The sequence below is a fragment of the Panthera uncia genome, assembly GCF_023721935.1.
Source record: "Panthera uncia isolate 11264 chromosome A1 unlocalized genomic scaffold, Puncia_PCG_1.0 HiC_scaffold_16, whole genome shotgun sequence".
In the NCBI taxonomy this organism is placed as follows: domain Eukaryota; kingdom Metazoa; phylum Chordata; class Mammalia; order Carnivora; family Felidae; genus Panthera; species Panthera uncia.
In genome coordinates this window covers 69,293,998-69,309,486 of record NW_026057576.1, presented here as the reverse complement: position 1 = coordinate 69,309,486, position 15,489 = coordinate 69,293,998, and the positions used below count along the sequence as shown (strand labels likewise).

Here is a 15,489-nt window from a genome sequence, read left to right as displayed (position 1 = left end):
GTAAATTCCTAAACCCCAGCAATTCCTCTCCTAGAGATTTGCTATTAAGGAAATCTCGTAGGTATTCACCATGAGACTGTAGACATGTACTTATTGCAGCATTTTTATACTACATAAACCTAAAGCAAATAACTTCTGATATATTTGTACAGTGGGATACTCTATGAGCAGTTAAACCAATTAGATCTGGTGTCTAGTGGTATGCAAGACATAGTGTTCAATGAAGATAAAAACAAACTGCATTAAGAAACCCATATTGAATCCCATTTATATAAATTTTTAAAATTCAAAACAAATATGTTCTTATGTATTGATATATACACAAACAGCAAAAGTCTGAAAGCAGTGGGGAGGACACATCCTTAAAGGACAGTCTTCAGCTCTGTAGAAAGAAGGGAAGAATGGGAGTGGGGTGGGGGTTCAGTTTCTTAAACTATATTTCTGCCTTTATAAATTAGTGTATAAATAATGTATAAATTTCTGCCTTTATAAATTAGTGTATAAATAATGTATAATCTGTATACATTATCCATATACAAATAATTTCATGTATAAATACATGAAGTATCATGTAATATATTTATATGCATTTTAATAAAGTACTCATATATATATGGTAAAGAATATCTGATCTCACTCAGCCATTTGTCACAGCATTAATTCTTAAAGATTCAAATTCTGTGATTTCATACTGCTTAAAAATAGTTTTGCAGTTGAGGCACCTGGGTGGCCTAGTCAGTTGAGTGTCTGGTTCTTGATCTCCGCTCAGGTCATGATCTCACAATTTGTGAGATTAAGCCCCGTGTTGGGCTCTGTGCTGACAACGTGGCACCTGCTTGGGATTGTCTCTCTCCCACTCTGTCTCTTCCCCTCCCTCACTCACCTTCTGTCTCTCTCAAAATAAATAAAAAGTTTTGCGACAGTGTATAGCAGAATGATTTTTTTAAAGACACAATCAGATTGACAAGCTACAATTTTACTGCAGCCTTCCCCACAAAATGAAGGGAAACTAACCACTATTAGAGTGGGTATCCCTTTTTGAAAATTTGATTGTGTAGGGAACCTTCTTTAGATGTTCCCAAACCTGAATATTATACATGTTCGAAGATACCAGTTGAAGGCTGCTGGATCTTCTCTGAGGCTTGTGGCCACCCTTTTTGGGACCCCTCTAAAGACCAAATTTGAGAATTGTGACCATGTCTATCGAACCACCATAGTATTTGAAGAATATCTTTATCATATACTCCCAAATTAGTCCTGTTGGTATCACCACCACCCCATTTGCAATGACCTTGGTGTGGAGTAGACGACATAAGGCCTTTTTCTGCTTTCCTTTGTTTATTAAGGGGACAGCTCTGCTGACTGTAGATCAGAGAAGATGGGAAGATCTGAAGAGCCGACTGAAGATAGCACAGCCTCTTCATCTCCCACCTCGCCCGGGTATCAAAGATGCTCTGATTTTATTCATGTTGGGCACCAGTGTTCGTGATTCCCCAGGAGTCTAAGATTTCAATTAAAATAATAATCGTGAGGCCACTAGGCGGTTGTGCATAAGTTAATATAGAAACAGGCTCCAAACTACAGATCTCTCCATAGGCTATTAAAATCAACCACCCAAAGGCTGTGCTTCAGTGCTCTCAGGATAAGCCCTAATGAAAAAATGAATTTTTAAATAAAATATATTTGTGCTTCTCTCTTAAACATATGAGTGAAATGTATTAAACTGACAGAAATTGAATGATGCGGTTCTCCTTCCAATACAGACGGCGTCATGCACCGTCGTCTTAAATATTCAGAACCAGCCATTCCTGCAAAACACTACACAATAGATTGAACTATAGGGGGAAAAAGGTAATGAGTTTTAAAATGAGCATTAAAGGAAATGAAAGACAAGAAAGTAAATGTGACCTATGTCTGAAATGCCCTTGCCTCAACCTTTCTTTTGCAGATAATGATGGTTTTAGAGCTAAGATGTATGACATTACCCAGCATCCATTCTTTAAGAGGACAATTGCATTGCTTGTCCTGGCCCAGTCAGTGCTGCTGTCCGTCAAGGTACTTTATTTCACAGTGAAGCTCTGAGAAGGACTTTTTCGTTCATTGGTGCATCCAAGATTATTGCAAGGGGCCATATCCGTTCACAGTCTACGTTCTTTAGTATAAAAAATTAAAATTCATAGTCATGTTCAAATGAGAAAAAGAGGGGAAGGTCTTTATGTCTCTGATGGATATGGACAAAGACCTGGATGCTGTTTCTCTTACAGTGGGATGTAGAGGACCCAGTGACCGTTCCTTTGGCAACAATGTCAGTTGTTTTCACCTTCATCTTTGTTCTAGAGGTACGGTAATGAGCCATCTGGCTCTGGGGGCCGTGGTGCACATTGTAAAGTAAAACAGTGCCCTCCTTTGATAGCACTGACTTTCAGCTCTGTGTTCCATTGCTTTTGAAGTCTTTTTTGGGGAGAGGGGTAGCGTGCTCTTAGGATATTTTCCTTTTTAGGCTGTTGTGCTTAACTTGAACAAAGATTTCACTTTATATTTCAGATTTTTCTAACCACAGGAATTGCTAACTGCTGTTGATTGTTGTATCTGAATGTTGGCCTGTCTGGTTATGTGAGTTCAAATATTTGTAGCGAACTGCACAAACCACTGTAATTCAGGGACTCAAATTGCAATGTGGTGGCGAAGGGAATTGGCCCAGACAAGATTATTTTAATATATAGTCCACATAATATCACTTTCCAGCACAATCTTCTTTGAAATACAAGCAGATTCTTATTTCACCCTGTACTGGTTGATGTTTCCCAAAATCTATGGTCTTTTACTTGAGGAAGAAAAATGTCTTGCTCTCAGAACTAGTCATAAAATAAGGAGAAAAGAGCATGGAGATACAGATTTGTAACCTATCCTACTTTAAAATTTAGATAGTGGATCAATCTATATCTGTATCTCTATCTATCTATTTATCCTATCATCTATCATCTCTTAGTAATACATTCTCTCTTTGGTTTCTACATCCTCTAAAAATGTGTGCCTCAATGGGGTGCCTGGGTGGCTTAGTCAGTTGAGCATCAGACTCTTGATTTCAGCTCAGGTCATGATCTCATGGTTCATGAGTTCAAGCCCCATGTCAGGCTTTGCGCTGACAGCTCTCCCCTCTCTCCCTCTCTCTCTCTGTCTGTCTGCCCCTCCCCTGTTCTTGTTCCCTCTCTCTTTCCCCCTCTCTCTCTCTTTTTCTCTCTCAAAAATAAATAAACATTAAAGAAAATTTTACATTAATTTAAAATGATGTAAAATTATGTGCCTCAAGTTAACACATTTCAATATATGTTGAACACTCAGCCTCTATTTACTGTCTACATTATTTTCCCCCAGGTTACAATGAAGATCATAGCAATGTCGCCTGCCGGCTTCTGGCAAAGCAGAAGAAACCGATACGACCTGCTGGTGACATCGCTTGGCGTGGTCTGGGTGGTACTTCACTTTGCCCTCCTGGTATGCATGTAATAAAAGTTTATTTTAGCTAATAACTTCAGTTCAGGTAACCCTGTTTCCAGTCTCATTTCCCTCTGTGTCAGCCTACCCTCAGGTGTCTGATTAACCTTCTACATCCAGCTTTGACCGTGATAGGCCCTGAGACATGCTTGCATGTACATTCCCCTACACTCTTCACACAAACAAAATCTGGCCCCTCAGAGTCCTAGAGTGTGCAAATCAGAAGGAGAAACTTGAAAATGTCTGGTTTAACTCTCATTTTCCCAAAGGATGAAAATAAGAGAGAGAAAAAAAAATGGAAACAGAGATTACGAGACCTGCCTAAATTCACATGCAAGCTGGTATCAGAAAACTCAAACCCAGTCTTTTGAATTGAAATGTAGCATCAATGCGACTACACTATAATCAGTATTTCACAGTGGGATTCTCAGGCACTTTAGAAGCCTTATTTTCTACTAAATATCCGGCAGCCTTTTCTCTAAAGCATATCGTTCTTTGTGTTTATACCTGAGTTCTCGCCAGCTTGCCTAAAATGCCTTGAGCCTCTCCAACTTCCATTTAGTCTGAGGTCCAGCTCAAAACCTACACCCGTGGGTATGTCTGATTGAGATCTAGAGCCGTGTTGTCCAGTAGGAATAAAATGTGACCACGGATGTAATTTCAAATTGCCTAGGAGCCACATTAAAAAAATTAAAAAGGAACAGATGTTGTGGCGCCTGGGAGGTTCAGTCAGTTGAGCGCCCAACCCTTGATTTTGGCTCAGGACATGATCTCAACTGTTCATGGGATGAAGCCCTGCATTGGGCTCTGTGCTGAGAGTGGGGAGCCTGCTTAGGATTCTCTCTCCCTCTCTATCTGCCCCTCCACCACTTGCATGGGCTCTCTCTCTCTCTCTCTCTCTCAATATAAATAAATAAACTTTTTTTAAAGGAACAGATGGCATGAATTTAATAATGTATTTTAAGCTACCATATCTAACGTACTATCATTTCAATATGTCAGCAATATAAAAATCATTAAGAAAACAGGTTACATCCGTTTTTTTTTTTGGTACTAAATCTTTGACTGAATGTGTATTTTATATTTACAGCACATCCTAATCTAGACTCACTACATTTCAAGTGTTCGGTAACCACATGTAGCTGGTGGCTACCATACTGGACAGTGGAGTTCTAGAAGCCCCTACTCTGGGCTCCACCATTTTCCAGGCTTGATCAAGTTATTTGTCTTCAGTGATCTTTTGCTCCCTGCTCTGAACTTGGGGATATAACTTCATAATCTATCCATTCTACATGGGCATTATAAAGATAAAGCATGTGAAATTTTTCTTTTTTTTTTTTTAATGTTTATTTTTAAGAGAGAGAGACGTAGTGCAAGGGGGGAGGGTGGAGAGAGAAGGAGACACAGAATCCGAAGCAGGCTCCAAGCTCTGAGCTGTCAGCACAGAACCCAATGCAGGGCTCCAACTCCCAAACCATGAGATCATGACCTGAGCCGAAGTCGGACACTTAACCAACTGAGCCACCCAGGCACCCGTAACATGTGAAATTTTTCTAACTGTAAAAAGTACAACACCCCAACACATTATCAATACCTTCTCTTTTTTGTTACTCTTCCTCAACGCCAGCCAAAATTAATATTATCTCATTTTCCTGCTCTCTTCTATCTGTTCTTCCATCCTCCCCGGTGTTAGAGTCATGCCAGAAAAGTTCCATCAAACAGAGAACCCATTTGTACCTCACAAAGGGTGTGCTTTAGTATGAAATTTCCGTGCTCAGGCAGATAGGTATTGAGTGTCCTTCTTAAAACAACTGTCACCGTCAGCATCAGGGGCTGTGCCAAGCCTAGGTGGGCTCTCAGTCACCCTGATCCATTTCCTCAAATAATGAGTGGTTTTGAGCACTAAAGATGTGTAAAGTCACCGTGCTGGAGATTGAGAAGAATGCACAGATCAAAACAAAGGCAGTCATTGCTCTCATGGACATCACAGCCTGGAAAGTTTGTGTTTTGTTTTGTTTGTTTCGTTTCAAAGTTTTACGCCAGAATGTTTCATCATGATCCAAGAGGCTGGGAGGGCAGGTGTGGTTTGGGACAAGTAGACATTCATGGAACGCTCCCAAGTCAATGAGAGTTGCAGCCATAGTGAGGCAGATGGAGGAGAGACACGTATTCCTGCAATGACACAAACGAGTGGGAGGTGGCTGCGTCAGAGAGGTTCTGGAAAGTGTCCCTGCAGAAGTGACGATTGGGTTCAGCCTGTAGGATGAGGGTATGTTGGTGGCTGTCCCTGTAATGGAATGCTACGGGAGGGAAATAGTGTGCCTGGAGTAGAAGGAGCAAGGGGCACATGGCACAAGGTCTGGACGGGACTTCTCAGGACCAGGTGAAGGATGGGGGTGCTGTCACTTCCAGAATGCGAAGTGAGAAAGCCTCTATAGCAAATCTGGAACTAACATAGAAAGGGGAAGAAAGGTCCATGTTTTTAGCTTTCCCTAGACAAATATAGCCAAAAACTACTTGGTCCAAAAGAAGAGTAGGGCAGGCTTCCTAATCCTAGATGTCCCAGAGAGGACATCTCACACGGGAAAGACTAACTTGCCTATTCTGCCCGACTGCTTTTGTTCTTTCCCAAGAAGCTTCCGTCCTGGAAAAACACTCATCCTCCACTCTACTTTGCACTCTCTGTGGCCTGTTGTGAAGGGAGATGCAGTATTTGTTCCCATCTAAGCTATTTCTATGCAGACACATTCATTTCCTTGTACCTCAAGGATATTCAGCGGACCCCCTTCCCGGGGGCCCATATGTGACAGTTGTCATTTGGCGAGGCGAGACTCCTTGAGAAAAGTCACACTTTGGCATCAGTTTAATGCCACAGTTGTTATTGCAGCTCTAGCTGGTGGGATCTTTGTTTCCGAGATGAAGCTTTCCTAGTCATAAAGTGCACCCAGTCATCTCTTGCTGCCGATTACACGCTTGAAGAATGAGCTGGATGTGTTTCTGGGCAGGACAGACATTCTCTGCAATCAGCTTACACGAATGTGGCAGGCTGGTCTCCAAAGTCTCCGGAGACCTTCTGAGAAGAGGAAGCTGACCTCCTGCAATCTTTTCCAACTCTAGACCTTCTTTGCCAGGGTTCCTGCATTTTTGGTCTCACTTGACATCCTCATGTTGCACTGTTACCCTGAGTTTTTCTTGCTCCTCAAAGGAGCCGGTCACTATTTTATGTAAAACTTATTTTAGTTTTAAAATACAGAATTCAGCTGAGCAAAACAGAGACCGAAGTTTCATTTAAGATTTGATTTTATAGCTAATATTTATTCATGAGTTTTGGCAGTGACCTTTTCAGCACCTTTTAAAGATAAATTTCTTATAAGAATTTTCACATTTTATTAAACTAATTACTCAGTAGACTTCACAGAAGACTTAAAATGAAAACTGGAATTGTAACAAGATCTCCTGTGCACGTGGCGAGTGGCTCTCTTCTGTTTAAATTTCAGAACGCGTATACCTACATGATGGGTGCCTGCGTGATTGTTTTCCGGTTTTTCTCTATCTGTGGAAAGCATGTGAGTACGTTGTAAAGGATACTATCAACGGTTGCATATGCACAGAAGAAAGGAGCGATGCCTGATTGACTTCAGCTGTCCATCTGGGTCTTCAGGGCGTTAACTTCAGGAAGTTAACAAATTGGTAGTCATCCTAAGTCCAAATGAGCAAATATTGAATATTAAAATGAATCGGCAGCTTAGTTATCTTGTGATACATCTCCTGACATTTCTGTTCTTTTATTTCTTCTTCATATTGGCTAAATTAACTCAGTCATCAACTAAAGACAACATCTCAGGCATGAAAGTGAAAACCAATGCTCGCTCTTAGTACTTCTTTATTTTTATTGTTTCTATCTGAATAAGCTTACTTTACTGGAAAGAAAAATCATCTTTAGTGAAGATTCGTGATTCTATGACCCCAGATTTCTTTATATTCTTTGCTATTGTTCATGCATATATTCCACATATATTTTTCATTTTTTAATGTAATTTCCTTTTTCGCTACTGACACTATTTCATATACGTTCCATATATTCACGTATTCAATACGTGCTATTTGATGATATTTAGTATTTTGCCATTGGTTAGGTTTGTTTTTGTGAACATCTGTTTGTGGGAGAATCCTGAGCCTACTTGGTGGAATAGGCCAAAAATATACAGCCCTTATCATCGAGACTCGGGGAGCAAGAGTAGAGAAAATAGAAGCAAGGAATTTTAGGGAGAGGCGTTTATTAATTTGGCTGAAAAGGCTGAACAGTTGGAAATACAAGTCGAATTTCTCTCTAATGTTTTTTGAATAATATTTAGATTAATACCCTTTATTAAGAACTAATTCAAAGCAATTTTAAAATGAGGGTCACTCTCGTGCCACCTGCTTACCTGTTACTTACTTCCCAGGCTCCCCATGGCTGAGTGAATTAAATATTCATTTCTGTCTCCCCACATCTCCATATAGGTAACACTAAAGATGCTTCTCCTGACGGTGGTCGTCAGCATGTACAAAAGCTTCTTTATCATAGTGGGAATGTTCCTACTGCTATTGTGTTATGCTTTTGCTGGAGTTGTTTTATTTGGTACTGTGAAGTATGGAGAGAACATTAACAGGTTGGTGTGGATTTCTCTCCCTATTCATTTATCAAGCAAACTTTTATAGTCATGAAATCAGGAATAAAAACCTGAATGACTTTTGTCTATCAAAGACAGGAGGAAGGGGAAACAATGAGTTGGAAACTAAAACAAAATGTCCAAATTTTAAATGACATTTTTCTAATTAAAAACAGTCTACACATTTAATTTAGAAACCTTGTCTCCGTAATATTACCAAAATGTAACAGGAACCCATAATTGCAAATCTACCACTACACAGGAATAACCACTTGTAATTTCCCGGCGAATTTCTATCCACCTACTGCCAAAAAACAACATATTCTTTTTTAAATTACACTTTGAACTGATTTGGGGTTTTCTTTTTTTTTTTTTTTAACAAAGCAAAACATGGGAAACTATATTCCCAAAATGGTTACTATATACGAAAAGCATTTTTCAGAGATTATCTTTAATTTTGGGAAGCACTTCATAGTTTTTTAAAAAGGAATTATACAACACATTATATACAGATGTGTTTTGTTGCAGAGATTGCTTATTTGATACATGACAGCTCTACTTTTTATAGCAAAATCCATGTGAAAGAAGGAATCAGTTTTACTTGTCAAAATTGGAACCCTTAGCCACTCAAGATGCATGGCCACAAAATGGTGGCACCATGCTAGGGTTGGGTTAGACAGCTATGCTTGAGGGCAAGTGTGAATAACAAATTAAGAAGATATAACCTTCAGACATGGTGACTTAACAACCACATCTGCTCCAAAATCTACCTGCTTTAGTGGTAATACCTTACTACTTCATGACCAACTATATTACCCACATTCTGGTTTTTCCTCCTTCATTAGGCATGCAAACTTTTCCTCAGCTGGCAAAGCCATCACCGTACTGTTCCGAATCGTCACAGGCGAAGACTGGAATAAGATTATGCATGACTGTATGGTAAACTTCTCTTCATCACTAACAGTGCATCAACTTAGAACCAAATGAAACTCTTTGCAGTGCAGTATATCAGCAGCCTTATCCTCGTCAGCATCAAGACTTTGTGTACAAAACACCTATCCTGGCTATTTAGTCCGTAAAGTTGCATCCTTTTACATTGCAGTATATGGCCATGTGCAGGAAGAATATCCAGTGAACCCAGCTTGAGCTATTGTGGTTCCATCTGGCAGATACGCATTCTGTTGGCATTGTTCTTTCCCTCCCACCTTTAACACTTTGGCAGTCAAGTACAAACAGGGGAGTTCCTCTTCTTTAATTGAATTTATTCAACAGATATTCACTGAGCGCCTGGCTTATACTGGACCATATGCTAGGAGCTCGGTGTTCCCTGATTCCAAGGCATGCTCAAGGTGCTTACGGCAAGGCCCTGAGCTACACCCTCCCTTTTCCTCCTCGTGTTCACATCTCCCTTAAAGCATCGGCTCCATCAGGAATCCTGCCCCACACTAAGACTGCAGTGACATGTTCCTACAGCACTCTGTGTTTCTCCTTTGTAGCATGTATCACAGCTATAGTGAATTACTGGCTTGATTATTCCATCTCTATTTCCTCTCTCTCAACCTCCAGAACAACACTGTCCAAAAGAAATTTCTGCCATGATGGCAATCTGCTCTGTCTAATGCAGTAGCCATATGTGGTTACTGAGCCCTTGAAATGGGACTAGTGCTCCTGAGCAACTGAATTTTAAATTTCATCAAACTGTATTTGATGTTCATTAACATACATTTACATTTTAATAGCCACATGCAGTCCGTGGCTCCCATGTATAGCTTTAGACCGTCAGCAACATGAAGGAGGGACAGACTCTATGTCTTGCTTACCTGTCTGTCTCCAACATTGGGTATAAATCCAGCACATAGTAGGAGCTGAAGAACTCTATGCATGAATGAATGGGGACAGAATTTACCAAATCAAATATAATATGAAGCAGAATTAAATAGATTCTAAATATACAACAAGCAGAGTGCTACAACTGCTTCTTCTGCGGAAGAAGGAGCTAGTCTCTCTGGCTGAAAGAAGCCAGGTTTCTCTGAGGTGACGGCATTTTATTGGGCCACTAAAGACAGGGTGGGGGGACTTTTGATAACCTGAGTCTAGTGCTCTTCTGTAAAGTCCCATAATGGTGCCCCAAGAATGAAGATTACTGGTTTCTTCTTACACAATTTGAATGTGAATTTGCTATGTATAACAAATCTTCATAAAGCTTAACCCATTAGTTAGGTCAAAGAAATTTTTTAAATGCTTTTTTTGACTTTCTGCAGCTCCCATCACAAGAACTACTTACCATTCAGGACTAGTGCAGGTGGCAGAAAGAATGTGTCTTGGAAGAAAGGGAGTTTATTTTCATTATGCTTCTAAAATGGCACTGAACTTGAGATTCCCTGAGACTGACTAGAAGTGTAGAATAAAGGAAAGATTCTTTTTGATTTTTGCCACGGATGATGTACTCAATGTACGTGGCTTTTGGGAGATTAACTTTGAAGTTTATTATGTTTTATATGGTGAGGGATAGTTCACAAACTATAGCATGTGCACAAATTCGTATTCTTCACTCTGACCCCTCCTCCCTCTCCCCCATCGCCCACAGGTCCAGCCTCCCTTTTGTACTCCAGATGAATTCACATACTGGGCAACAGACTGCGGAAATTACGCTGGGGCACTTATGTATTTCTGTTCATTTTATGTCATCATTGCCTACATCATGCTAAATCTGCTTGTAGGTAAGTGATGTTCACTGAATATGTTTTAATATCTTTAAACCCAGGTACTTAGATAATTACGTACAATTTTCAAGTAATTATCCCAGATTGCTTGGGGCGGGTATTTCATGGCATTAATTATAAATTGTTGCCTCTCGATCCAGAAGCTGAAAAGACCTTTGAAAGGCATGTTAATGACAGTTGATTGCAATTTCAAGAGTTGTCCTATTAATTATGATCATTAATTTCAAAAGAGCTCTTCTCATGGATTGAGTTGAAGAAATCTCAGAAAGGGCTACCTTTATGGCCTTGAAACATCACAGTTATGTTTCTGAAAGATACATGATGTTCACCCAGGTGTGGGGCCACCCAGAACCCAATCTGACCTTTAAATACTGCCCTGGAACTGTCAACTAAGAGTGAAAGCCAGCTGGCATGGATATCTCCACACACAGAATGTGTGTTTATGCTCATGACCCTCATGTTTTGGAAAGGCAGGAGCTGGATAAATAGCTTAATCCAAGTGTAAGTAAGATATGCCAACTTGGAAAACACACTAAAAAACACTGTAAAAATTTGGCTTGTGATGTAGGTGATAAAATCCATTATTTATAATAGATGTTTTACTTTTTCTAAAAAATGACAGATTAGCATAATTATCTAACTTCTCCATTTTTCTTTTTTCTTTTCTTAGCCATCATTGTGGAGAACTTTTCCTTGTTTTATTCCACGGAGGAGGACCAGCTTCTAAGTTACAACGATCTTCGCCACTTTCAAATCATATGGAATATGGTGGATGATAAACGAGAGGTAGGAAAGGGGGCCATTGCTTCATGCCCACCCCCAAAGAGATTCCCTGCCCTGCCGCAGACATTTAAGTAGTCTTGCTGTCACCAGTAGACATCTATTGAATTTGGAATGGCCATTGTGAATTGTAGAAAGCCATCATTGACCGTTCAGCAAAATATGCTAGGAAGGGAAAGGGACAGAATGGTCCCCTGTCCAACCGTGGATGCCCTCTTCTTGGACATTCAGAAAGTCATCAAGGAGCGGAAACCAAGGAAGCTCTGAGGAAACCAGCCCTAGGATGAGAGCAGCAGAAGTAGTGAAGTTCAGATCACCAGAGCGATGGCGTAATACAGAGCCACAAACAGCCACACATAGCAATCCTGATTAGAAGTGCAAAGGAACTACTTAGTGGTTTCTGAAGGTTATTTTTTAAATTATTTTGGACTTATTCTTTGAATGCTTTAACCATAAAGCTTGCCCAAGATTTCCTGGAATTAGCCAAAGCAACAATATCTCATTCTCTAGCTGCTGCTGCTGCTCTTTCTTTTCCCCTTTCTTCATCCCTAGCAAATACTCAGGCCTAGTTCTGGGTGCTGGGGATACAGCAGTGAACGCAATGGAAAGTCACCCATGCTTACAGAGCTTCTATTCTAACATTGGGAGACTAACAATATAACGTGAAATAATAATAATCATTATCTCAAGAAGCTATAAGCACTTTGCGGTTGGTAATATGGTAGACACCAGTCGGACTGGAGGGCAGGCTACTTTAGCGGGGTGGCCATGACGGTCTGGCTGGGGAGGTGTTGTTAAACCCGACATCCGAAAAACAAGGAAAGTTCTACCATGGGAAAATCTACCATGGGTAGGTTCAAAAACAGTTGCAGGAAGAGTTCACAGAGGGCGTGAAGACCAAAGAGCCAGAACAAGCTAAGGAAGGGGGCATCTTGAGCTAGGCCTGCACAGTAATGCCTGGCTTTCCTCACCGCCTTTGTCCCCCTCTCCCTAACACCCCCCACTTCCACAGTCACCAGTCTCAGGGGGGCTTTCTCTGAGACAGTGACCTGCACGTGTGGCCATCTGGCCTAGCTCTCCTATCTCCCCTTGATCCACCTGCCTCTCCAAGACCACTGCCTGCGGGAACCTGCTTTCCTTGGATGCACACATCAAAGATGGCACCATGAGTCACATGTTAAGGTGTTTCTAACTGACAGGAAAACACGGTTACCCATGTCCCTGCCTTTAGCCCAATGCCTTAATTCAAAGACAGAGCCAGGCTGGCACGGTGGATTGTGTTGCCCGTAAGGGAGCGACATGTGTTTGATATTCCAGAATCTGGAGCTGCTCTGACCAGATTCTCTTGTATGTAATTGTGCTAATAATTGGGAAGACCTGAAAAGGAGTGATCATTCCCTAGAAAAGCCATTTATAAAAAATGTTTAGAAGTTTGTAGCATCCACGCTAAGTGAAGAGGAGGATCATGTACATGTGAATGTTGTACTTTCTGCGATAATGCATTAGCAACCCACTCAGCGTGTGTTTTAGAGAAATAGATGAGCAGAGGCTGAGTCAGTGAAACAGACCAGGAGAGGAAAACCCTGGTAAAGCAAGGGCTGGGGCCAGGGAGGCAGAGAGCCTCCTAGGCTCCCAATGCTGCCAGGTTATAAGATCCCACAGAACCAGAGAAGCACCAGTGGAAAATCTAAGTGCTCGGCTTTCAATGTGGTGCTTCTCTAGTAAACACCCTCCTGACCCAGCCTCCAGGGAGGCAAACAACTTCCTTACTTCCCAGTGCTAATTATGCTATCTTTTAAGAAAAAGATCTGGTGTCGTTTTTCTTTTTTGTGATTTTTTTTTCTGCGAAAACAGAACCCCAAGTGAATCGTTATGGCCTAAAGATGATTTACCAGTTATTGTGCTCTGCCCCCCAGGGGGTGATTCCGACTTTCCGTGTGAAGTTCCTGCTGAGGCTCCTGCGGGGGAGGCTGGAGGTGGATCTCGACAAAGACAAACTTCTGTTTAAGCACATGTGCTATGAAATGGAGAGACTGCATAATGGCGGGGACGTCACTTTCCATGATGTCCTAAGGTACGAGGGAGTTTTCACAACCCTGGGTCACAGAGCTGGAGTGAGTGCAGAAACCAAAGCTGTGACCTTGTGAAATACAACCAACAAGTGGGCTCACAGCCCAAGATGCCACACTCATTGAGATTATAAGGTGAGGCCACACTGCTCAGGCTCCACATGGCCTTTGTCACTGTCCTGTAAGGGCCGTGTCTAAGTGAGTGCCGCACACAGGAGGGGGGAGAAGCAGTGGCCTGACATCCCCAGAGGTGCCCCATATGACTGAGGAGATCCTGATGGGAGAGATGAGGGGCTTTGGGGAGCACAGCTTCCCCTCGTTCTGTGAGGGAGGAGCTGGTCTGGGGGAGTTTAGTGACTAGGTGGTCCAGCTGGAGTCCAATCCAGATCTTCTCATTTGCTCCATGATTCCGCCCCCAGCTGGCTGGCAAACCACACTTTCCAGACATTCACTGAGACCCCACACAGGACAAGGAGGACGAAATTCCATAAACTGGGTGGTTGAAACAAGTGTATTGTCTCACAGTCCTAGAGGCTAGAAGCTTAAATTCAAGGGGTCGGCAAGGCTGGTTCCTTCTGAGGCTGTGAGAGGGACTCTTCCAGCCTCTTGCCAGCTCCTAGGGGTTGGCCGCCATCCCTGTAGAAACATCACCCTGATCTCTGCCCTCACCTTCACGTGTCGTTCTTCCCGTATGTGTGGGTGCGTGTGCGTGTGCGTGTGTGCTTACACATGTGTGTCCAAATCTCCCCTTTTATAAGGACACCATTCGTATCGGATTAGGGACCCACCCCAGTCCAGTATTATCTCTTCTTAATTAATCACATCTGTAGTAACCTATTTCAAAATAAGATCACATTTTGAGGTACTGGGGGTCATAACTCCAACAAAGATTTTTTAGGGGGAAAACAATTCAATCCATAACAGCTTTTTAAACAGGAATCTATAGGGGCACCTTGGTGGCTCAGTCAATTAAGCCTCCAACTTCGGCGCAGGTCATGATTTCACAGTTCGTGGGTTCGAGCCCCATGTCAGGCTCTGTGCTGACAGCTCAGAGCCTGGAGCTGGCTTCAGATTCTGTGTCTCCCTTCTCTCTGTGCCCCCCCCCCACTTGTGCTCCGTCTCTCTCTCTGTTTCTCAAAAAATGAACACACGTTAAAAAAAAATTTAAACAGGAATCAATCCATGGATCAAATCCAGAGGTCAATGGGCTTGGAAACAATCACATCTCTGTTGTCATTAATCACTCACTGAAATGCAGCATTTTCTTCAGTGATGAATGCAGGCAGCAAGCCCCACAGTGTTAATAATAACCTGCATCTCTGCCACCAGCAGCAGAAATCATAGATATTTTCAGATGGCATCGCTGACGTGGCTGATAATTTTCAATATTCTCTATACTCACCACTGCTTCTAAATTACAGTAGTCCTTTGACCTCAACTAGATGTTATTATTTAATGCATTAATAAAGAAGCACTTATGTTACTGTATCATCTTTTTAAAAATTTCTAAAATTAATTTCATTTCTTTTTTTATTAAAATAGAGTTGACATACAATGTTATATTAGTTTCAGGTGTACAACATAGTGATTCCACAACTGTGTATGTTATGCTGTGCTCACCACAAGAGTAGACACCATCAGTCACCATACAACACTATTACAACATCATTGACTATATTCTTTATGCTGCACTTTTCATCCCCGTGACTTATTCATTACAAAACTGGAAGCCTGTACCCTCCCTCTCCCTTTCACCCTCTTCCCCTCCAC

General features: G+C 41.5%; 1 protein-coding gene across 2 annotated transcripts in view; it reads left to right on the top strand.

Moving 5' to 3' along the window:
* The window catches only part of NALCN (sodium leak channel, non-selective), a 298,281-nt gene that overhangs the window by 274,713 nt on the left and 8,079 nt on the right, over positions 1 to 15,489 (top strand). For both annotated transcript variants that reach the window (XM_049647172.1, XM_049647173.1), the window contains 10 exons: positions 1,347 to 1,440; positions 1,949 to 2,055; positions 2,265 to 2,339; positions 3,376 to 3,495; positions 6,993 to 7,061; positions 7,999 to 8,147; positions 8,993 to 9,086; positions 10,735 to 10,867; positions 11,541 to 11,656; positions 13,567 to 13,724. In XM_049647172.1, the coding sequence (XP_049503129.1) occupies positions 1,347 to 1,440; positions 1,949 to 2,055; positions 2,265 to 2,339; positions 3,376 to 3,495; positions 6,993 to 7,061; positions 7,999 to 8,147; positions 8,993 to 9,086; positions 10,735 to 10,867; positions 11,541 to 11,656; positions 13,567 to 13,724 (1,115 nt within the window). The remainder of the gene's footprint in view (positions 1 to 1,346; positions 1,441 to 1,948; positions 2,056 to 2,264; positions 2,340 to 3,375; positions 3,496 to 6,992; positions 7,062 to 7,998; positions 8,148 to 8,992; positions 9,087 to 10,734; positions 10,868 to 11,540; positions 11,657 to 13,566; positions 13,725 to 15,489) is intronic.